General features: G+C 32.5%; 1 protein-coding gene across 3 annotated transcripts in view; it reads left to right on the top strand.

Moving 5' to 3' along the window:
* The first annotated feature begins 265 nt into the window (after positions 1 to 265).
* LOC113523198 (pro-resilin) overlaps positions 266 to 26,403 on the top strand; it is a 61,198-nt gene continuing 35,060 nt past the window's right edge. The window contains exons 1-2 of one of the 3 annotated variants that reach the window (XM_052891830.1): positions 266 to 485; positions 12,201 to 12,235. In XM_052891830.1, coding sequence (XP_052747790.1) covers positions 287 to 485; positions 12,201 to 12,235 — 234 coding nt within the window. In that variant the 5' untranslated portion in view covers positions 266 to 286. Of the gene's footprint in view, positions 540 to 10,213; positions 10,236 to 12,200; positions 12,236 to 26,403 lie in introns of those variants that run through there. The other 2 variants (XM_052891832.1, XM_052891833.1) reach the window with 2 other exon arrangements.

Genomic DNA, 26,403 nt, shown 5'->3' on the forward strand with positions numbered 1-26,403 from the left:
TTCTTTAGTGTAGGTGTCGTAAGTGTATATATATATATATATATATATAGGGATCTGTTCCGGTCCACCTTGAGAACCTGAAAGGAGAAAGTGTCTATGGATTTCGTATACAAGATTTTTTTTGTCAAGAGCGACAAAATCCGCTTGTTTTTTTTGCGGAACAAGATCTTGAATTACGATGTTTTAATAAAAAAGGCACATGGAAAAGTAAACGCACGCGTCCTCAGTTATAAAGATGAGTCGGAAACTGGCACTGGAATTATTGACGGGCAATCGATTAATTAAAATGCAATTACCACTTATCCCTTTTCACGGCCGAAATTCCGGAGTACGCGATACCGCGCGACGCGGAAACTCCCCCACTCCCGCGCATCCTAGCTCAATGCAACATAGAATTAAGATCAACTATATAAGATGCAATCCGCGAAGACACGGGCAGTCGGCCGCGAAACACGTAACCGCCTATCTGTGTTCGAATATAAAAAGTAAGTGTGTGCATCTGTGTATACGAAGTGGTGTGATGTTTTTGGATCTTAGATGTAATGTACCCACGACATATCGATCTATATGCTAAATCCTGTCCAGATATAATATATCGCATTTTTCCCCTATGAAATTACAAAGTCACGTGACATTCAGTGAAAATTTAATTGTAAATAAATCTGATAAAAAAACTGTACTAAAAAGTATATATTCTATTATTATTATTATTTAATGAATTTAAATAGAAAAAATATAACTATAAAAAAAATATTTCAACTGTTAAAAAACTAAATTTTTTAAACTATTTTACAGTCAATATAACATAAATATTAAATAATTATAAACTATATTTCTATGATAATAAACAAAGAAAAAAAAACAATGCGAATTAATTTAATAAATAAAGCATAAATTAATAACAATAGTCCATAAATTATATTTCCAACAGACTTCAAAAAGAAGAATGTCCTGAATTCGGTTGTATTTTTTTTTATATTTGTTACCTCATAGACCTGACTGTACTTCTTTGTTTTTATCTGAAAAAATACACTTACAGTTATAGAGTGCCATAAAAATTTTATCAAAAACGGTTCAGTAGTTTAGTTTTTAAATCAAAGTAACTTGTTTAAAAAAAATTTTAAAAAAAGTATTGTGACAAATTGTAGTCAATTTTTTTGTGGGACAATCTAGAAGTATCTAATAAAATCTCATATTTTTTTAAAAATATGAGATTTTATTAGATACTTATATATATTCAATTAAAATATAAGAAAATCATCAAATCCTTCTAAACACATTTATAATAAATAAATTAATAAAACTATTATCATTAATTGAACAAAAGTAAATGCAGAAAATTAGGAAATGTTCCCAGGATGCTGGAAGCATTACCTTAATGTATAGATAAGCTGATACATTAAAAAAATCTTACCTAGCTCTTGGATATTGAATGAATTGACCAGAGACTTAGTACAGCTTTTTTTTAATACATAGTTCAATAAAACACCAAGGACATTATAATTGTGACACTTTAATTTTCCATTTTTACCTATGAATATTTTGAATACAATTTTATATATCAGTAGTTACAAGAATATCTTTTTAAGTTCTTTTTTTTATATATTATTTAAAATAACAATTCTAAGTAACATTGTTAGGTGTTAATTTCGTCATATTGTATGCTTTGTTATGAAGAATTAGAAGCTAAATATAAACAGACAATTATTTGATAGGTCTATTGACTTAAACTAAACTATTAATTCAAATATAATTGAATTAATGCATTATACTTACATTATTATTTAAAATATTGGTCTATATATACTTACCAGAGGGAGAATTTGAACAAAAGTGAACAAAACACGAATGGGACAGAGTCTGAGACAGACCTCTGTCCCATTCGTGTTTCTACCATAAAGCAATTATGTTTGCATGGCTGTGTTTCGGTTTGAAGGGTGGAATATGGTGTGAATTTACAAGGTACAGAGGAATAACACCTGAGTCCTAAGGAACGGCAACGCATGGGGAGTATCATGGGCGAAAGAGTATACTCTGTTATGTGCATACTAGACATGAGCTTACTGCTCATGTCTATAGGTGACAGTTACCACTTCCCATCAGGTAGGCCGTCAGCGTGTTTGCTATTCTAAGTTGCCTATTTTTTTATATCGCATTTTTTTTTTAAAAAAAGCGATTAATTTTATTTTAAGGTTATTTTTATTGCAAAATATATTTTAGTATTTACATATAGATTTATATATTGGTACATAGATATTTAAAACTACTAAAACTAATTCAAATTTCAGTTAAATCATACAAAATATAATCGTCATTTCAACCGTTAACTGCCCACAGCTGGACATAAGCCTTCCCCAGAAGGGAGTTTTGCCAGTAGTTGTAACGCTTGGCAGACGGGTTGGCCTATAATTTGTTAATATAATATTTTGGTATAAATATATATGTGTTAGTTAATGATACATTGTTCACGTCCTGAGAATAAGTCAGATCAATTAAAAAAATACAAAATCAGTATCTCAGTAAGCGAAGATATTACACAACATACACCCAAAAATAATACGGTAATTTAAAAACCTCTATTTTTATAATTAATTGAAAATAAACAAAACCAAATTTTATAATATACTAGCAGCCCGGTACATGCTTCGCCACGTATAAAGTGAAATAATAAAAAATAAATTTAAATGACCGCATAAATGACATAACAACACGCTTGTACTGTCAACACTGAAAAACAGTTTCATTTTGACAGCACAATCCCCATCTTAAAAAAAGTTTAATATTGACACAAAAATCCCCATTAACAAAACGATCCGCCATTTATTGAATTCATTTGTTACAAAAAATGTGATAAATGAAGAACCGCTCGACCCATTATGTGCAAACTTCACATAAACCATCTACTAAATAGTCCGAACAAAGCCTAAACATTTGGTTTGGATAGGTGAGCCCGTTCTTGAGTTATAAAATTATAACGTAAAGTGGCATTAATTTTTATATATAATATAATTAGAAGCCAATCTAATAATAATAAACAGTTAATTTTAAAACGTTTCGTAGAATCAGTTAGTTTCGTTTAAGTAAATTTTCGTACTGTTTTAGTAATCTTGCACTCTTACCTTACTAAAATACGCAAAATATAAAAAAAAAACTTTAACTCCCTTATTCATAAAAACTAAAACGTTTCACGATAGCGTTTGTTTTTTTTTTTATAATTTTCCTAATGTAATCTTTGGAGGAAACAATAAAGAGTATCTATCTATCGATCTACAAAGCTACTTAGGACATTTTGTCACTGTCTCTTTTAAATAGAGAAATTAGTGCAAAAAAGACAAACCACTTCAATTTTTTTTACACAACTTAGAATGGCAAACAAGCTGACGGTCCACCTGATGGTAAGTGGTAACCGTCGCCTATAGACATGAGCAGCAGCATGGACATAACAGAGTATACTGTTTCGCCCATGATACCCCCCATGCGTTGCCATTCCTTAGGACTCAGGTGTTATTCCTGTGTACCCTGTAAATTCACGCCATATCCCACCCTTCAAACTGAAACACAGCCATGCAAACACAACTGCTTCACGGTTGAAATACGAATGGGTGGTACCCAAGCAAACGACTTTTGTACAGTCTCCCTCTGGTAAACAATTTAGCTATAATTAAAGATTGTATGGCACAAAGAAAAATCAACTTTAATTGTATCAAAATCAGTTATTTTGATTAAAAAACTAAACTACTGGTCGGATTTTAATAAAATCACTATAAAACAAATCTGTAAATATATCTTTCAGACAAAAAAGAATTTTCCAAAACGACTTAGAACTGACGGAGTTATGAGGTAACAAACATAAAAAAAAATACAATCGAATTTATTTTTATTTATTTATTTAAAGGAACACCAACAGCATATTGCATTATAACACATATAACAAACATTAAATATAATACAATATTAATGCACACGCCTGTTATAGGTATTCACAGCATTTACTTTAATATACAATTATAAGGAATTAAATAATAGTAGTCTAGCTACAAATATATTAAAATTTACATTATAAGTTATATATATATATATATATATATATATATATATATATATATATATATATATATATATATATATTGAGAATCACCTTATTTTTGAAGACAGTTGCAAATAGGTTTATAAGGGGGGACAGGAATTGTTAGTAATGGAGACTGAGAATCCTATTGCTAGCAATATACCCAACCAGGTCGACCTCCTCGCGGTTCCACCTGGAAACTATCATGGTTAATTCCTGATGAATTCATCATGATGGGCTAACTGGCCTGTTTTCATTCTCATCTATCACCCTTCACTGGTGCTCCGCCAGCGTATCCCGTTAGCGCAGGCGGGGTTACCATAACATTTTCATCCATAAAAAAAAAATAGGTTTATATAACGTTTGGCATTTTTATGAACAAGGGAATTAAACTTTCACGCCTCATGTTTTATGTTTTATAAGAGACTGGGATTAAATATTTTACAGTATACAGAATATAGTATTTTTTTTTTTAATAATAACTATCACTAGTCTTCATCATCATCATCTCAGCCATTGTCCGTCCACTGCTGGACATAGGCCTCCCCCATAGACTGCCATAAGGAACAGTCCTGAGCCACCTGCATCCACTGACCCTTACTTAGCGACCTAATAATAAACTACGATAATAATCGTTCATTTTGAAATTTCACGTTGTTTACACATATTTACCAGAGGGAGACTTTGTACAAAAGTCGATTGCTTGGGTACCTCTGTCCCATTCGTGTTTCAACCGTGAGGCAGTTGTGTTTGCATGGCTGTGTTTCGGTTTGAAGGGTGGGATATGGCGTGAATTTACAGGGTACAGAGGAATAACACCTGAGTCCTTAGGAATGGCAACGCATGGGGGGTATTATGAGCGAAACAGTATACTCTGTTATGTCCATGGTACTGCTCATGTCTATAGGCGACGGCTACCACTTTCCATCAGGTGGGCTGTCAGCTTGTTTGCCATTAAGTTGCAAAAAAAAAAAAAAAAAAAATATATATATATATATATATATATATATATATATATATATATATATATATATATATATATATATATATATATATATATATATATATATATTTAAAAGCGATGGTAATAAAAATGCAAATTCAAATTGGTATGTAGGTATTATTTAACTGCAAATTTTTCATACATTTAAGTCCCGATAGTGTATATAAATAAAATAATGATATTTTTTACTTAAATCTGTTAGAAATTTAGTTGAAAGAAGAAAGAAATACTTTTATTCAAGTAAACTTCACCTGAGGGAGACTTTGTACAAAAGTCGATTGCTTGGGTACCTCTGTCCCCATTCGTACTTCAACCGTGAAGCAGTTGTATTTACATGGCTGTGTTTCGGTTTGAAGGATGGGATATGGCGTGAATTTACAGGGCACAGAGGAATAACATGGCTATAATGGGCGAAACAGTATGTGTGTGTACTGTTATGTCCATGGTACTGCTCATGTCTATAGGCGACGGTTACCACTTTCCATCAGGTGCACCGTCAGCTTGTGTGCCATTGTAAATCGTATAAAAAAAAGAACTTAGATTTAAACATTTTTTAATAGTCATTTTTCCATTATCGCCCATTCGGAATGCAATTTCAGCCAAGTAGAACGGGCAAGAAACATAGCTGTGGCTTTTTTGAAAAAGTTTTACTATATAAATAATGAATTTGTGTGAGTACAAACTGCTAAGCAGTATTAGATAATGTCGGTCTTTAAAATGAAAACTTTCGCTGTTGCTGTTCAACTTTACCAAGTTGAATTTTTTTATCCTTAAATTTTTTTATTAAATTTTTTAATTACTTGTTCTTGATATTTATATAACGTAAATTAAATTAGTTATGTACATAATAATGAAGATTAAACCCAGTTGAAATTTTAATTACTCGTATAGTAAACGAATCAAAGTCCTTTATCTAATTTGTCCAATCCCAACTAACAACTTTAAGTAGTAACTTAATGAAAGTCTAAATTAATCTCAAACTTAATCAACGGTTAAACGTCTTCAAAGACAGCTGTTTAAATAACCGTGTTACAAAGTAACGCGCGGTTGCCAACCGCTATTCATGTTGCATTTGTAACTTGGATTAAAGTTAATTAAATTGTAGATTACTGCAAGATACGTGCGGTAGGTAGGACTTTTGTAACTCGAGAAGAAATTCTACTAAAACATGATCTGACTAGTTTAATAAAAGTTTTACGGTTTCATTTTTTACATTTCTTTTTTTACCCGCAACTTAATCCTGCATCTTATCCCGCAAATTAATTATGACCGGGATATATTCATTTACCGGGATAAAAAGTTGCCTATATGCATGTAAATCCTAAATACAAACAAATTAATAAACAGTCATCTCATTTTTTCTCGATTAAATTAATTTACTCGATTTTTCTAAATTTAATACTGAATTAACATGACATTTTGTTCAATAAATAAATAATTGTCGAAACTAGTTCACAATGAGCGTAATTTGTTTCCAATATTCTTTGTTATATATATATATTTTTAATTATGAGATTATTGATAAAAAAAAGGAAATATGTCAATTAATTAAAACAAAAATAAATGTTTACAATTATTATTCATTTTATTCATACTTTATTGTACATAAAAATTGCATTATTATAATTGATGTTGTATATAGATGTACAACAGGCGAGCTTAACTCTGTAAGAGTTCTCTTCCAGCAAACCCTGAGTGGAAAGGAGCGTTAATTACATATTACACGTATAATAAATTTTTTTTTTATTCTCTTCACAATACCAGTTGTACATATATTATTATTCTAATATATTTATTTTTGGAGGTCACATAAGTTAATGTATTGTGAAGAACTAGTGTCTGAAGTAGGATAAACCTGTGTTACAGATCACCAGGTCCTCACCCCACGGTGTTGGCACTATTTTACAATTTGCTCTGGTTATGAATATGATAACAACATTAATATATATATATATATATATATATATATATATATATATATATATATATATATATATATATATATATTTAAGGTTATTAATTAATTATTGTACGTACAATAAAATTGTTAATTACTATTATATCAATATAAACTACAGTGATTACAATTATTTGTAGATACAGTGTAGGGATTGAACCTGCAACAATCAGAACTAATAAACCGCTATACTACAAGCGTCAAACTATATTCGTTTTCAATTAAATTCCTGTTTACATTGTATCCTTCGCTATTTATAATTCCTATGAATCTTTTTAAAAGAATCCGGATTTAAAGCCGTAAGCGTATATTACTTATTTATTTATTCTTTATTGGCTACATTCCAAAAAAAATGTCTGGCACAAAAGATGGACTTAATACTATATACAATTCTCTTCCAAGCATTGTTGGTTTTTTTTTTGTTGGTATATTCTTTAACAAATAGGTACATAAGACTACTGAATGCTGAATTCACTTCCTTATTTTTTTTAATAAATAAAAGCCTATTTAAGCGAAAGTTTCTAAAGATATATGGATGGATGAATAAGTGAATGTTTATTAGTCTTTCACGCAAAAAAATACTGAACGGATTTGAAAGAAATTAAGTACACGGATAGGATATATCCTAATTTAGTACATAGGATACTTTGTGTACTAATTTACGTGGACAATATCACGGGATTTAGCTAGTTAATAATATTTCAGAATTTTTATATTTTTATTTTTATTTTTATTTTATATTTATTCAGTAAATTTGAACTTACACCAGAGGGAGACTTTGTACAAAAGTCGTTTGCTTGGACACCTATGTCCCATTCGTGTTTATACCGTGAAGCAGTTGTGTTTGCATGGCTGTGTTTCGGTTTGAAGGGTGGGATATGGCTATGTATTGACAGGGTACAGAGGAATAATACCTGAGTCCTCAGGAATGGCAACACATGGGGGGTATCATGGGCGAAACAGTATACTCTGTTATGTCCATGATACTGTTCATGTCTATGGGCGACGGTTACCTGTTTCCATCAGATGGGCCGACGGATTGATGCCATTATAAGTTGCACAAAAAAAACTTAATTTCCACCGATTTTAATGAGTAGTTAAAACAGCGTTCGAATAATTTACCATATCATCAACCTTATTCGAACAACGACAAGGTTTTCTTTCTAAAAAAAGAATTTACTACAAATTATCTCATAATATTTTATATGTGGATTCCGCATGATAAATGTTTCGATTAAGATTATTTGACCTTAGTTAACTAACTAGTATTTAAAAAACAAAAACTTTAGTTGAATTTATTAATCTATATTGTATATTATAAAGACGAAACATTTAATTGTTTGTTTGTAGACATGAGCAGCACCATGGATATAACAGAGTATACTGTTTCGCCCATGATACCCCCCATGCGTTGCCATTCCTGAGGACTCAGGTGTTATTCCTCTATACCCTGTAAATTCACTGAAAAACTAATTATCCAATTTCAAAATTTCCTTTACCTATAGAAAGCTACATTATCAGCGAATACCATAGACTATATATTATTTTTGAAAATTTTATCTACGCGTGTGAAGTCAGACCGATGCCTAGTATATAAATAAAGCAATTTTCTGTCGTGAATCGTGTCGTTGTATATTACAACCGAACTACTAACGGAAATCGGTTAACTCAACGTGCGAAGATATGGGGTTGCATATAGGTATACGATAAATAATGTCGAATTAAGAATCCTTTCTTTAATTTTTAATGCAATAAAAATACTCAAGTTTGATACTTTAATTGATAAATACTTGATATCTATCAAAATATATTTGACAGACAAAAAAAAACAATAATTATATTAAAAAAAAAAAAACAAGTAAACTAACGTGGCGGCAGTGCACATAAAAGGTTCGAGAGGAATTTACAGCTTTGTCCCCTAACTTAACGTTAAATTTAATCAAGTTACTTGTGAAACAATCCCACGCGATTGAATTGTGTTTACGAGGGCCATGTTATTGGCAGTTGGTACCACTGTCCCATTACAAATACCTTTCAGTATTAAAGTAAAAACTTTTGCGTTCATAAAACAACAATAGAATAGATTACATACCGGAGATTTACCTTTTTTTTTTATACAACTTAGAATAGCAAACAAGCTGACGGCCCACCTGATGGAAAGTGGTAACCGTCGCCTATAGACATGAGCAGTACCATGGACATAACAGAGTATACTGTTTCGCGAATGATACCCCCCATGCGTTGCCATTCCTGAGGACTCAGGTGTTATTCCTCTGTACCCAGTAATAACCTATCAATAACTTAAATAAGGAACGAATCCAATATGCCTAATATACTTTTGATAGTTCCTTATATCTTAGTATAAAACAAAGATAGATTATTATTCAAGTCAACTTAAATTTTGGCCGTGTGGTCCCGGCATAGAATAGGCAACCCTTTCCCATGAGTATCGCAACTTCTGCTACTGACTTTTGCAAATCAATGACAAGATTTTTTAATGAAAATTGGTTTAAATTAAAGATTAGCTAAAATACAATACAATGCAACCGGACTGCATGCACTCTGTTGGCCGCAACTTAACAGTGCCAGGTGGCAACTCTTACTTGCTACCATTTTAATAGACAACCATAGGCAACCGTATATAGTAAAGAATCAATTTCCGTTTGGTGTAAATCTTATTAAAAAAAACATAATAAGTTTACCAAATTTGCCGTAAATATTACTTATTTTCATCTGGCAACCCTAGATTGTGATTAACTAACAACAGACAATCCGGGTGCATTGTACGTTCACTCATCTTTAATTTAAACTTTCATTAAAAAGTTCGATACCTGCAGAAGTTAGCGGTGAGCGTCTTAGGTTATAAATAATCAATGGTCATCTATTTGTCGCAAAAATATAACTGTTTAGGGTCACTGTTTTCTTTTGTTCATTTATTAATTTATTTTATTTTGATGCACATTAATAGCTTGTTTTATTTTATTATTAAAAATTTCGTGAGTACACCCGGATTAACTTAAGTGACTAATAGTCCCGCATGTTCCCAAAATTAGTCAAGCATTCTCAACTACTAAAATAGACGTAAATGCGAGTTTTATTACATTTAAATAGCTCGTTTGATTAACATCCTTGCAATTTAAACTATTATTAACAAGAGGTTTATTTCGATGCACAGTAATAGCTCGTTTAATTTTATTATCAAATGTTTCGTGAGTATATACGAATTAACTAACGTGACTAATAGTCCCGCATGATCCCAAAACTAGTCGAGCATTCTCGACTACTAAAATAGACGTAAATGCGAGTTTTATTACAATTAAATAGCTCGTTTGATTAACATCCTTGCAATTTAAACTATTATTAACAAGAAGTTTATTTCGATGCACATTAATAGCTTGTTTAATTTTATTATCCACAGTTTCGTAAGTATACCCGAATTAACTAATAGTCCCGCATGATCCCAAAACTAGTCGAGCATTCTCGACTTAAATCACGTAAGTAAGACACGTAAGTTAATCCGGGTATTCTTACCTTAAAATGGCTTATTTCATTAACGTCTTTGCAGTTTAAACCGTTGTTAATAAGTAGTTTATTTTGATGTACATTATTAGCTTATTATATAATCATATTATTAAAAGTTTTGTGAGTACACCCGGATTAACTAACGCGACTAACAGTTACGGATGGTTCCGAAACTAGTCGAGTATTCTCGACTTAAATACACGTAAGTTATTCCGGGTATTATTACCTTAAAATGGCTTATTTGATTAACATCTTTGCAATATAAACTGTTGTTAATAACATTTAAATAATAAAATTACTATTAGACGTAAGTTTTGTCCATTAATTTCACTTATCTGTCGAGCAACGTTATTAATTGAAAATAGTTATCGAGTTGGCAACTATTTAAATAGCCATATGTTTATTTAATGTCAGCAAGTTTTGAGTATCTTATTACATACTAGCTAATGCCCGCGACTTTGTCCGCGTGGTATTTGTTATTCTTGTTTAGTATGTATCGATGTATGTACCTACTTATTTATGGTGTCTGGGAATACTGAACCAAATTAACAAATAAAGTGTCGTTCACACTCTTTGCCTTAGGTCAAAATTACTTTATTTAAGTAGGTTGTATAGGTACTAAGCTGTATAAATAACTATACTTTTTTTAACTATCCCACGAGAACTCTTTAATATTCCATGGTTAAAAGTATTTAAAATGTTGGCCGGGGATATACTCTTAAATCTACCATTAAAAACTTTGTACCTATTTCATATTTTGCTTCGAAATTTTTCAAATAGATTCTTCCCATCAAAATTCTAATTTTCAGTGGCAGCTTACTAAGAATATTACTCTATAATTACTTTTTAAATAGTCAAATAGAAATAATGAATAATGTTCATTTATTTTGTAAAATTGACAGATCATTCCGATTATGAAACCTCTAAACGCGGGCGAACTCGCGGGTCAAAACGCAAATAGTACTAAAAAGTATTTAAAAATATTTAGATGTTTATATGTTAGTTATTCACGCCAAAAGAGCTGAAAGAAATAATATATTATGTTCACGTACTGGCCACTAATACAATTTTTAATACTGGCCAGTAACAATTTGTTCTATTTAGTCTTTCGATGAATAAATCAGTGTTCAACCCTAAGTAATAAAATTGCCAATTCATAGCAGGCTTGTGTATGGAAAATATTATACGACCGTATAACCCTACCAAATTCAGATACAACCTGCTCGCATACTTTCTACATACACTGTGTCTAATATATAATCTAGTAATGTAAAATTTATCATTGACAAATAATTGACATATCAAACATTTTTTATACGCTAACCTGCTATGAATTGAGAAAAATGACAACTGATGGTGTACCTTTCGTCCTCTTTTTACTAATTATATTTGCATTAGAAGAAAAGAGACAACAATATGATTTACAGTTTTTATTTTATCATTCCTTCTATGTAATTCCTTGTTCTTAGGTTCAACCATCTTGCTTACGTGTTACTATATGGCGGGAGCTGAAATGATCACACAGAATCGTCATGTTTATAGGCAATAGTTATTATTTATTTTATAATCCCGATAATGTAAAAGAGAAAAACACAGTAACTTTTCATATAAATAAATGCAAGGATTTTAATTAATTCTGTAATTGTTTTCAGGTACAAATCTCAACATGACCTCTACAATTAGGAAGGTAAGAATATTAATAGAAATAGTTTAAAATACAAATAGTGTTATTAATACTTAATTTTTATTTTATTATTTTTTTATAACAGCAAACACTGTTTAAAAAAAAAATCTATACATTATACGGTTTGAACGGTGGTATATGGTAGTGTATCATGGGCGAAACAATATACTCTATTACGTCCATGGTACTGCTCATGTCTATTGGCGACAATTACCACTTTCCATCATGTGGTCCGTCAGTTTGTTTGCCATTCTAAGTTGCATAAAAAAAATCAAATTTTGAATGTATTTCAGAATACACAGTCGTATTTACAACCTGATTTCGAAGTCAGTTTAAACTTCAGATGCGACTCCTAACAAGTTGTCTAGTCACACTAAATTGTCCATACATCACAATAAGATGTGCAACATTACACATGATTGCCGTTACGTGAGATCCGCACTGTAATTTTGTCTGTCTATATGTCAATTTGTAGTTAGATGATTATCTCGGTTGCTTCCATATCGTTGTGCCAACTGCAACTCGCTAAGGAATCATGGAGAACTCTCCTGAACCTAAAAGTTTAATATAGATAATTAATTATTTCCTTTTTTTTTCTTTCCTTAATAATACACAGCCAAATTGAGCGTGTTACTTTTTTTTTATACAACTCAGGATGGCAAACAAGGTAACGGTCCACCTAATGGAAAGTGGTAACCGTCGCCTATAGATATGAGCATAACAAAGTATACTGTTTCGCCCATGATACTCCCCATGCGTTGCCATTCCTGAGGACTCAGGTGTTATTCCTCTGTACCCTGTAAATTCACGTCACATCCCACCCTTACAATTATACTTACATGTACAAAAAATACAATCAATATAAACTAATCATAACCTTCCCCTTTTCAAAATTTATAAAAGTACTTGAAGAATACAGGAGAAGAACAAGTAGTGTCCTGATTAACAAATTAGAAAAACGCACTAAATTTCAAGTAAAAAAGTTACATAACGTTTATTAAGTTTAAATTAGATAGATAGATAATTTATTTGCATTACTTACAACACACAAATAACAATACAAACATACACATAACACAGACATACACAGTAATTAGAGATAAAAGAATGAAAAACAATAAAAAATACAAAAAGCAAAATATATAAAACAACAATATCCTTCTTTCATGCGTGTGCCATAGTAAAACAAAATGGTCACAACTCAGTTTATTGCTTTGTCCTCAAAAGAGCAAAACACTGATATTCTGTTGTGGCCAAATTATGCAGTAACTTTTATTTAGAACTAATACTACTCGTAAATATTTATTCAACATTTTTTTTTCATAAATTTACCAATCTTCCATAGACAAAAAAAAATGAAAATTTTCTCCATATTTAAAATTGGTGATATAGAAGCCACTTCCTTACTTTTACATTATCCACAACATACCTACCATGTTACCATAATTTCCCCAGACTTTGCATGGCCCTTGTCGCCTCAGAAATAAAGGCTAGATTACACGTGCATTACACTTTATTCGCAATTTATATGTCATCATATCATACAGTTACATTACATTGCTTGACCTATGTTCAGTTGTTGAAGTAATGTATGTATTGTATGACAGGTTTAATATTACCAGCGGGAGACTTAGGAAAGACTTTATGGGATGAAAATGGAATTGTATCCTCGCCTGCTCTATTGGTCTATGTTTTTCTTTTTATTGGGTGATAATGGTAACCCTGCCTGCGCTATCGGTATACACTGGCGGAGTACCAGTGAGGGATGATTGGTGAGAATGAAAGGTAGGTCAGTCAGCCCATCGTGGCGAATTCAATGATAAATTAGTCACGACGGTTTCCAGGGTGATGGTCAGGTACAGGGTATATTGCTAGCAATGGGACTGGTAGTCCGCATTACTAACAATCCCTTCCCCCTATTGGTCTATGTTCACAGAGTACTAGTGAGGTATGATGAGTGAAGACAAATTATGATGAATTCATCAAGAATCAATAACGATAGTTTCAGGTGAGACCCCGTAGAGATTGATGTGATATTCATGTAACAAGTCCTATATTGCTAGCAACAGGGCCTCTTGTACCCATAACCAACAACCCTTTCTCCTTATACAATTAAATTATTTATAAAAATTTAACATTATAAAAGTTGAAGAAGCTAATTGCCAAGCAATCACTTCCAGGCAACCTTTGAATAGAATAAATTAGAAGGGAACTCGCCTCAAAGAGCGTAAACTCAAGTTTGTAAACATAATTACTTTTTATCAACAACGGAAGGAAAATGCATCTTTAACTAAACAAAAAACTGGTTAACGAATTACGGAAAGTAATATGAAACACGAGAAAAAATCATTAAATCACTATAGTACATCGAAATGATTTAGACATAAGCAAAAAGTTAACCCGATTCCCAGCGTATGAATAGTAAATTTAGCGTTAAGTAATATTGTACTTGAAGAGCTATTCGGAACTAAATATTTGTTTAAAAACACCAAAATACGGGAGAACGTTAGTAACAATAATCATGGCAATATATCCTGTCAGGTCGACCTCCACGCGATCCCTATTGAAACCCATTATGGTTAAATGCTGACGAATTCGTCACGATGAGTTAACTCACCTCACGTAATCTATGTTTAATCCTCTATCAGTGCACATTATATGAACATAGCCCTTGGAGGGTTTTTCCAGTAGTAGCCACGCTTGGCAGGCGGATTAGCAACCGCAGCTAGACTTTGGTGATATTTTAAAATGAACACTGCTGTCCATCCCCCGACCATTGGTTCCCGTAGTTGCATCTCTATGCCGAAATCACACAGCAATCATTCCATTATCATCTATTAACAAAAATTATCATATAATAAAAAAATATATTAAATTGGTCAGTACATAAAAAAAAATATGCCAATTGTCCATATACATACATATATGTACACAAAGTCAAAGAGCTGGGTTACGTATGTATATAAAACATATTGCTAAATTGTTGAAATCCGACAGCTAACATAATATGTTTATAAATGATCACATACCAAAAACGTAGCATTCCGATGCTCTAACGTAAATCATTAAAAAAAAAAAAACAAGTCCAACATAGTTCTGTTACGAAAAATTTGGCAATCCAATAATTCATAATAGGTATTTAGCTTTCGAAGTCTCCAAATAACTTTTTACTATCAAATTCCGAGACTGTAAACAATTTATGAAGTAACAGTTACAATCTATGATTAATTATAACAAATAGTTTAATTTCGTTTTGTTATGTAACTCTTTGTTATTTAGTGCGGAGGGCTTTCAAACTCGGATTAGGTATGTGTAAACACTGCTTAAGGCCATAAGGCAGGTCAAGTGTGACAAAGAATTATGGCCATAACATAATCTTTGGCTCACTTAATTAACATCCGTAACACTACTGCTTATTCATTTTGTATTATAGCCTCTTTCAATAGAATTCAATGAAAATGTAAACAAAAGAATAATTGACACGACCATAAAATAGTCCGCTGATTAATAGTTGTACAAATAAAACATAGATTAATTGATTGGATATTTCGGTTTGTTATTTTTATTTAGAGAGTATATTTTGTTATTATTTTTTTTAATAAACAATGTCTGTTAAGCCAAGCTTGCCGTGCGGTCCCGGCATAAAATAGGCCACCCCTTCCTTTCCCGTGGGTATCATAAGAGGTGACTAAGGGAAGGTGATGGATGGGCAGTAGTGTCCCTTTTAAAATATTTCTAATAACTGTTATTGCCAATCCACCTACCAAGCGTGGCAACTAGTGGCAAAAACTTCCAAGGGAGAGGCTTATGTTCAGCAGGAGACAGTAAATACTGATATAATGCTTATGTTATCCGTAGTATTAGTAATGATTCAGAGCTCTCATTTTTACGCGAAGAAAATAAGGAGGCATTCAGTTCGTTGATTTATTTTTGTATGTTACACGATTACGTCCCAAATTCTAAACCAATCTCAATGAGTCTTTTTTTCTATCGATAAAGTTTACTCCATATTGGTACAATCTTTGATTTAGACGACTGGAACTACTATATTTCTTTGTGGAGCAAAGTTTTGTTTCTCAAATTCAAAATCTTGCTTATTGCGGAATAAAATCTTCTTGTAGACATACAATTTCATGTTTTAATTATAATAATAATATTTTAAATCTAATATATCTAAGAAACGTATCGTCGTTCTTAGATACATTTTATTCGTTTTAATATTTCGTTTTGTCAGATGTCAAAGTTTTTATTTAGAGCTTCGAAACTTCGATTAGGTATGTGTAAACACTGCCTTAGGCCAGAAGGCAGGTCAAGTGTGACAAAGAATTATGGCCATAACATAATCTTTGTCTCACTTAATTAAGATCCGTAACACCATTGCATATTAATCATGACACTTGAATTTTTTTAACAAATGAAATGGATTGGTAACTCCGACTGCGATATTTGTTTACATTAGTGGAGTAATAGCGAGGAATGTGACATGAGGATGAAGTCTTTTCATTAATGGGATAAAAATGGGATAGTAACCCTGCCTGCGCTCTCAGGATCCTCTGGCATGGAAATCGACCTCATAGGCTATATTGCTAGAAAAGAAGCTGTTAGCCCTTTTATTTTTAATCCCTTTTCCCCCCACGTGGAGGTCAACTTGATGTCATAATGTGCCCTAGATTAACAGCAATGGGGCTGTTAGATCGCATTACTAACAATGCCTTTCCTCCGTGGATAAAGTAATATCAATTGGTCTGACACACTGACTAAACCTAACACAACACAAAAATTTTAAAAGACATAATTTTTTTGATGGATGAAAATGGTATGGTAACTCCGCCCGCGCTAATGGGATACCAGTGAAGGGTGATAGATGAGAATGAAAACAGGCCAGTTAGTCCATCATGATAAATTCATCAGGAATTAACCATGATAGTTTCCAGGGGGAACCGCGAGGAGGTGGACCTGGTTGGGTATATTGCTAGCAATGGGATTCTCAGTCTCCATCCCTTTCCTTTCCTCCTCATATAATTATATTAAACTACTTATAGTATTAATTATGACATTATGTCATATATATATAATATATATATATGTATATATATATATATATATATATATATATATATATATATATATATATATATATATATATATATATATATATATATATATATATATATATATATATATATATATATATATATATATATATATATATATATATATATATATATATATATATATATATATATATTAGTATTAATTATGAATATACATACATTTAAACCTACACGCAAAAAAAAACAATTATTAATTTCATAAGAATCACTCATAAAGCACAATGCTTAGTGGTGTATTGGCCATAATTACCACGCACCATGATTGTGCTGTTGGTAATTGCCGCCAACAGTAATTACTACCATCACGTCCAAATACTTGATCAGCGGAGGTCAAATGACTCGTTTTACTTAATAAAATAAAATTAATAAGGAATGCATTAGGTATGTACTTATCTTTCTACATTGCTAACTTTAATTGAAGATTATATATGAATGAAGTACCACATTCGTGATTTACTGTTTATCCGAAAAGTTGAAAATGCTACTATATATATATATATATATATATATATATATATATATATATATAATATAATAGGAATTTTGAAAATTCAACCCAAGAAAGTGAAACGAGGCTTAAGTTTTTGTACTAGCCGTTAACTGTCCACTGCTGAACATAAGCCTCCCGCTTGAGGGGTTTTGCCAGTAGTTGCCACGCTTGGCAAGCGGATTGACAACCGCATTTTGGCTTTTGGTGATGTTTTAAGAGGAACGCTACTACTCATCCTTCGCCCTCCCTTAGTCGCCTTTTACGACACCCATGGAAAGGAAGGTGTGACCTATTCTATGCCGGGACGACACGACGACAAAAATTGTTTGTAAATATTAAAAATTACAACTAGATATAGCTATAGTTATTCCTTAATTGAGCGATTCCTAAAGTGGATCCCCCGAAACCTAGAGGTCCTTTAAAAATGTCACCAGGGTTCTGCAAAATTATTTATACAGTAAAACAATTTCATTCTTCACATAAAAAATTAAAGGACACTATAAAGCAGTGTTTCCCAACCTTTTTTGTGTCATGCCCCACTTGAACATTTCTAAAATTTTTATGCCCCCATACATAATTTTTTCCGACAAAGTTTACTTGACGACTCTAATCGCCCAGTTGATATTTTGGTAACGTCGAACGATTTTATACCTAATAAATATTTATAGCATTTATTTTATTTACTTTTTTTTTTTTGATAAATTTGGCATCCACATCTTCTCGTAGTATTACATTTAAATGGTCCGGGACAAGAGGTTTAAAATCGCCCCCCTCTTAACTATCAAATTGTCCCCCTGTGAGGCGTGGACCCCACGTTGGGAAACACCGCTATAAAGTGTTATACTTTTAAAATATTTCTAATAAAAGCTTTTTTTTTTATTTACATTACAGTGTTTTTGATTTGAAATCATTTTATATGGGATTCCATAAAATAAAAAGGTATTTGTTGGGCGTTCCGTTATCTTAAAAGTTTAGGAACCACTGCCTTAAATGATGGATCGATTGCAAAATAATCAATACCGCTATAAACATATTAAATCAAATAATTATTTATGGACTTGGTTCGTTGACTTTTAGCCTGATATATTTGAATGGAAACTTCGAATGCGTACATCAATCTATTCAGTCGATTCTAAAGATATATTGCTAACGTATTGCGGTGTATTGATCATACATTAAAGCATTAACTCCTGGCAATTTATATTATAAATTCATCATCATCATCATCACCATTTCAGTCATTATCCGTTCACTGCTGGACTGCTGCCTTCCTTGTCATAAAGAACGGTCCTGAGCCACCTGCATCCACTGACTCCCTGCAATTCATTTGAGGTCGTCACGCCCATCTAGTGGGAGGTCGTCCTACATTGCGTTTGCACGTACAGTACAGTTCTATAGTAAACAACATGTACTTATTCAAAAATAAATCTGATGTTCGTCTTAGAAATGTACCCATGAGACAATATGATCATTTATATTTACCGCAAACTAACTCAATGATATACAAAAAAAATACTTATATAATGCCTATTAAAATTTATAATTATTTGCCATTTTTATTTAATATTTGTCAAATATTAAATTTAAATTATTATTAAAAAAATGGTTACTTTAAAATTATTTTTACAAATTGAACGTATTCTTTTTTGTCATTTTTTATTAACATAAATAATTTAATTAATACATAAAATAATCATTATTTTTTATGTAACTTTGACTGGCAAACAAGCAGTCAGCCCATTTTACATTTGTTTATGGATGAAAATGTAATAATGGGTATCAGTAAATGATAAGAAGTGAGGCTAAGGTTGGCCTACCGTAACGCATTTGTCAGGAATCAATTACGACTGTTTCCAGAGGGGACCGCGTGGAGGTCGACCCGACAGGGTATTCGTATATTACTAGTAATTCTATAATTCCCAAGTACTAACAATCCCCTTGGGGCTTTTTATTTACTAAAAAATAATCACCAAAATCGATTCCTTTTTTATGCTACTCAGAATGGCAAACAAGCTGATGGAAAGTGGTATCCGTCGCCTATAGACATGAGCAGTACCATGGACATAATAGAATATACTGTTTCGCCCATGATACCTCCCATGCGTTGTCATTCCTAAGAACTCAAGTGTTATTCCTCTGTACCCTGTAAATTCACTGCCATATCCCACCCTTCAAACCGAAACACAGCCATGCAAACACAACTGCTTCACGGTAGAAACACGAATGTGGCAGAGGCGCCCAAGCAAACGACTTTTGTACAAAGTCTCCCTCTGGTAAATACATTGTAATTGTGACCACGTGGGAATTTAATATTGTTGATTATTGTATTTTATTCTGTTGTAAACTTTAATGGCGACTTCATTGTACAATTGTAAAATAATTAATAATGTTATTGTGCACGACGCACCTTTTTATTTTCTTTTTTAATTTCATTAAAAAGATGTTTTGTTTGTAATTTGAAGTGTGTGTCAGTTTTAAGTGTTTTTTTTTTTGGTTCGCTTTTTTACTCCGTTGGTTTGCTATGTATATTTTTTATATAACTATATTATCTTTCTAAAACACCGTGTTTCCATACCAGCATACAGTCCTTTCGCCCACAGTTATGTAATTGTATTGTATGCCCGATGGCTGTTTAAATTATCTTTAAAACATTAATAACATCTTACGAATTATTACAATTCACACAATAATCATTTATTCTATTCTATTCTCTTTTGTCTATTTTTATTTATGTGCTAAATTACATTTATTTATTTTTTTATAAAAGATACACCAACAATACGTTTACAATAATTAAACAGTATATGTACAATGTTATAAGTAAGTAAGTAATGAAAAATGAATATTCAAAAATGCTTAAATCTAAGTTATTTATATTTTCTAAAATATTTCGTATAATCGTGGGTATGGCAGAAGAAGCATGAAAGTAAGATAAATGCTGTACAGATGAGAGCTTTGAGAAGTATGTGTGGTATTACTTGAAAAGATAGAGTAAGAAACAGTGTGATTAGAGAGAAGTGTGCACTGAAAGACGATGTAGTCAAAAATCGAAAAAGGAATGTTGCGTTGGTTTGGTCATTTGGAGAGGATGGATGAAAGAAGAATTACGAAAGAGATTTATCGAGCAACAATGAATGGAGATGTCGGTAGAGGCCGCCCTAGACGGACGTATGTCGACCAAATAGGCGACGTGCTGAAGAAGGGCCAAATTAAAAGTACCCGTAACCGACGAGCGTGTATGAAAAGGTTGATGAATGTGGAAGAAGCGAAAGAGGTTTGTTTGAATCGAAGCATTTGGCGTTTCATTATTTCTGCCTACCCTAATGGGAGACAGGCGTAACAGATATGTATGTATGTATGTATTTTGTATATTTATCTGTCTGTATGTAGATATGTATGTTCCATTATCACACTAAAACTCTGCACCAAATTAAATCCAGTTGTGGTTACGGTTCACAGTTGTGCTCCAGAAGGTCTAACTTCAAATCTGGCGTTTCATCTTGATACTACATCTAGAAGTAGATAGATAGATAAACACTTTATTTGAACCATTTATGACACACGTAAATTAACGAATGAGTTTATACAATCAGATTATTTACACTTTCTTAAATATAAAACAATAGATAAAGTATGGAAATATGTTTTCACCAAGTGTGTCGCAGTGACCCAAATAGGCTACAGCTCAGTGATAGTTTTGCTTAAAAACAAAGCACTGATTTTCAGCTACAGCCTGAAGTTAGGCTACACGGACGCGAACAACAAAACCAGAGTGTAACCTGTGTAGCCAATTTAACAGCCAAAGGTAAAATTGTATTATATAGATACATACTTACATAAATGATGCATAAATAATATATTTCATTAATTAATTAAACATACAGTATAAATAATTCACCACAATAATTATTATATTAAAGTAGTGGTTTTCATACTTCTGAAATCCACATTTACGAAGCAACGGGCTTCCTTTCCCGTGGGTATCACAAGAGGCGACTAAGGGAACTTAATATTAGAGGGATAGGCAGCAGCATTCCTCTTAACACATCTGTAAAAGTCTAACTGCGGTTGCCAATCCGCCTGCCAAGCGTGGCAACTACTGGCAACACTGATCTTATCGGGAAGGTCTATGTTCAGCAGTGGATAGTCAACGGCCAAAATGATGATTATGATGAAGTAGAGGACCCAGAGGTAGTTTCGAATAATCCGCAAAACGTGAATTACATAACTCCAATTCGCCACAATCGTCCAAACGTTGTCGAGATTATTTATCTGATAACCGGATAGGTTTACTATCGTTATGTTGTTTACATGGTGTAATAGAAATGTAAAGGTCGTGCCGCTACCTTACATGGGTTTTTAATGGTGTATTGTATTTTATTTTTCTTCCTAATATTTAGAAATGTGCAAATTTCTTGTCTGTCGCTTTAAAGCGATGAATTGATTACAATCTATTAATAACAATGTAAACAAGTTTTGTTGTAGTGAAAAAAAGAAAGTCTTTACCAGAGGGAGGCTTTGTACAAAAGTCGATTGCTTGGGTACCTCTGTCCCATTCGTGTTTCTATCGTGAAGCAGTTATGTTTGCATGGCTGTGTTTCGGTTTGAAGGGTGGGATATGGCGTGAATTTATAGGGTACAGAGGAATAACATCTGAGTCCTCAGGAATGGCAACGCATGGGGGGTATCATGGACGAAACAGTATACTCTGTTATGTCCACGGTACTGCTCAAGTCTATAGGCGACGGTTACCACTTTCCATCAGGTAGACCGTCAGCTTATTTACCATTCTAATAATAAATAAATTTGTAATTTCATATTGAAACACATATTTTAAATGACCATTTAAATGTATATTTGTGGTTAAAATTGTATTTTACATTAGCCTGTTTATGATTGTATTGAATGAAAAAAAAAAGAAAAATATTAACTTTGTCCAAAAAAACTGAAACCTCTGCTCGTCCCTGAATTCGCTAATAAAAGAAATATATTACGCAATTTGCAAAATCACATCTTGATGATTCGAAGTCATTAGTAAGATACAATAATAGTGCAGTTTGTTCAAAATCATTTATTGTAGGCACACAATAAGTAATTTGGGTAAAGTGAAACATTTTTTTGTGATTCACCGCAAAATGATGATGAAATAATTTAAAGATTAGTTTTTTAATACAATTTTTTTTTTTGTGATTCTACGATTTGCGAATTGAACATAACGATTCGGGTTCGACCTTCAGGATCACAATGCTGAAAATATGTGCAGTTATTTCTGTTACATTTATTGCTCGAGAACAAACAAACGGACAGACATAAAAGCTCTAAAAATTATTGTTTTTGTTTTTTTTTTTTATGAAGACCCCTCATATGAATTTTACTTAAACATCTATGTGCAGTCGCTGTGTGGTCCCGGCATAGAATGGGCCACCTCTTCCTCTCCCGTAGATATCTTAAGAGGCGACTAAGGGAACTTAATGGTCGAAGAATAGATAGCAGCGTCCCACTTAAAACATCACTAAAACCTACAGTTGCCACGCATGGCACCTACTGACAAACGTCCCCTTATGGGTAAGGCCTATGTTCAGCAGTGGACAGTTAACGGCTGAAGATGATCACTCACACACCAGAGGGAGACTTTGTACAAAAGTCGATTGCTTGGGTACCTCTGTCTCATTCGTGTTTCTACAGTGAAGCAGTTGTGTTTGCATGACTGTGTTTCGATTTGAAGAGTGGGATATGGCGTGAACTTGCAGGATACAGAGGAATAACACCTGAGTCCTCAGGAATGGCAACGTATAAAGAGTATCATGGGCGAAACAGTATACTCAGTTATGTCAATGGTACTGCTCATGTCTATAGGCGACGGTTACCACTTTCCATCAGGTGGGCCGTCAGCTTGTTTGCCATTCTAAGTTGTATAAAAAAATCACTAATTGTACATCGTATAAATGAAACTAAAGTATTGTCCCTATTGATTACGGAATAGTTGCTCCAATCAATACGCCCCCAAAGTTCTAGTGGATAGCCGATAGATGGTAGCAGGGATAGCCGACTTGACTAGACCCAAGATCTACTGTTTACTGACGAAACCTTGTGCGGTCTACCAATCACATACTTCTTGAAATCACAAATGAAACGACATAGTTCAGTACACAATGATGTAGTATTGTAGTATTTTTTATTTTATTAAGAGGGGAAACATAAAACTGAGAATTATTCTTAGTAACTACTTATTTATATTTTTTTTTTGGTGGTTGAAAATGAAATGGTAACCCCGCCTACGCTAACGGGATACGCTGGCGGAGCACCAGTGAAGGGTGATCGATGAGAATGAAAACAGGCCAGTTAGCCTATCGTGATGAATTCATCAGGAATTAACCATGATAGTTTCCAGGGAGAACCACGAGGATGTCGACCTGGTTGGGTATATTGGGATTTTTAGTCTCCATTACTAACAATCCCTTTCCCCCCGACTTATTTATATTAGTGTGAGCATTGCGTCTGAGCATCTGCTAGATTAGCATTGTTATATTTTTTGCCTTGCCACGATCGACTGGACTAATAATCGCTATCTACCGATTGGATACCATTTATTTATTTATTTATAGGATTACCAACATAAGATACGGCTAAACATTTTAGTACAATACACTGGTAGATTAGATCTAACTGTTCTTACATTTATAGGCAACCACAGCATGCCTTGTGTTTGACAAACATTAAAATAGAATTAAATTATTAAATGTCATTATATGAGTAAAGATATTAACAATATGAATAATAACATAATATAAATAATGGAAATTGTAATGTAATTATTTTAAATTATAAATATATATAATGTAATGGCGAGGTACATCAACATTTTAATTTAGCCATGAACACAGAGTGACTATCGTTATGAATATCAAGTTCAGGCTTGGTTTTTACAATATCGTTATACATTATTTAATTGATTACGAAATAATCTAAACCATATATACTTTATTTGCATAATATTCGCATGAGCAAACTTTCCATTACTTATTTGGATATGGAGTGAATCATTTGTAACTTGAAATAGTTATGGAATAACTTAAGAACTGCCCACAATGCATTTTTTTCTCTTAATATATTTAGTTCACAGTTTACATCCTGATGCAACTGTGTATGCAAAGCAATATCCAAAATTGTTTTGTTTACAATTATCATTTGGCCTTATTCAACCGATTTCATAAAAGGAGCTTCTCAATTCGTGTGTATTGTTATTTCTTTTTGTTTTCATTGTTTCGTTGTAACATTACATCACGAGGTTATAAAAGTGAGTCAGTTAGTTGTAAATTATATTGTCAAACTGTCATTAATAATATGTGTATATATTTAACAAATAAATATTGAAAATAAAAAAAAAAACTAATTTTGGTTTTTTGTTCTGTTTTTGGAACTGATTGTGTCATTTCTTATTTCAACTGATTTTATAATTCAGTGATAATTTAATTAAAATAAAAATACATTTTTATATTAATATAAATACGAATCTACTTATTTATTTGTATATTTTTTAATCAACTCAAGTTTTTTTTTTTATACAACTTATAATGGCAAACAAGCTGACGGGCCACCTGATGGAAAGTGGTAATCGTCGCCTATAGACATGAGCAGTGCCATGGACATAACAGAGTATACTGTTTCGCCCATGATACTCCCATTCGTTGCCATTCCTGAGGACAAAAACGTTCGCGTGGGTACCTCTGTCCCATTCGTGTTTTTACCGTGAAGCAATTCTGCTTGCATGGCTGTTTCAATTTAAAGAGTAGGATATGGCAGTGAATTTACACAGTACAGAGGTATAACACTTCAGGAATGGTGACGCGGGGGGGGGGGGGTATCATGAGCGAAACTGTATACTCTGTTATGTCCATGGTACTGCTCATGTCTATAGACGACGGTTACCACTTTCTATCAGGTTTGCCAATCTAAGTTGCATAAAAAAAAGACGACTTGAAATCGTTTCTGTCTACCGCAATGAGAGACATACGAATTGTTGATTCATACATACATATGTATGAATAAAAAAATATGCTCCTTTTTTTTCAATCAGATAAAGATTAGAGATATTATTCGGTCATAGTATTACATATATGGACGTTTATATAATCAACACATAAGTAAGTGAAGTCGTAGGTCAAGGGGCGACATTGGATGCGGCTATACACGTATGGAAACCGTCAGAGGTGATTACTCCATTCAAATTGTAAATAATGGGCTTTAGAAAATATTCGTGATCGAAATTATCGCGCCCATTGTAGTGTACACTATAAGCACTTGTTAATTTGTGATAGAAGAATGCATCTTTATTTAGTGTTATAATAGCATTACCGGCCGAAAGGGTCTCGCCGTTTCCATATGAAATCTGTACTGGCCTCTTTTTTGGCATTGGTTTAACATATTGCTAGTTGTTGGAAATAATTTTGAACCAATATTATATATATTAATATGTACATTAATAATTATATTATATATAATATTTTTAACCAATTGTCATCTCTAACTTCAGTCGTTTTTGATAAACGACTCCAAATTTTAAAATT

Source organism: Galleria mellonella, unplaced genomic scaffold, assembly GCF_026898425.1.
Source record: "Galleria mellonella isolate WM207_F2 unplaced genomic scaffold, CSIRO_AGI_GalMel_v1 utg146, whole genome shotgun sequence".
In the NCBI taxonomy this organism is placed as follows: Eukaryota; Metazoa; Arthropoda; class Insecta; order Lepidoptera; family Pyralidae; genus Galleria; species Galleria mellonella.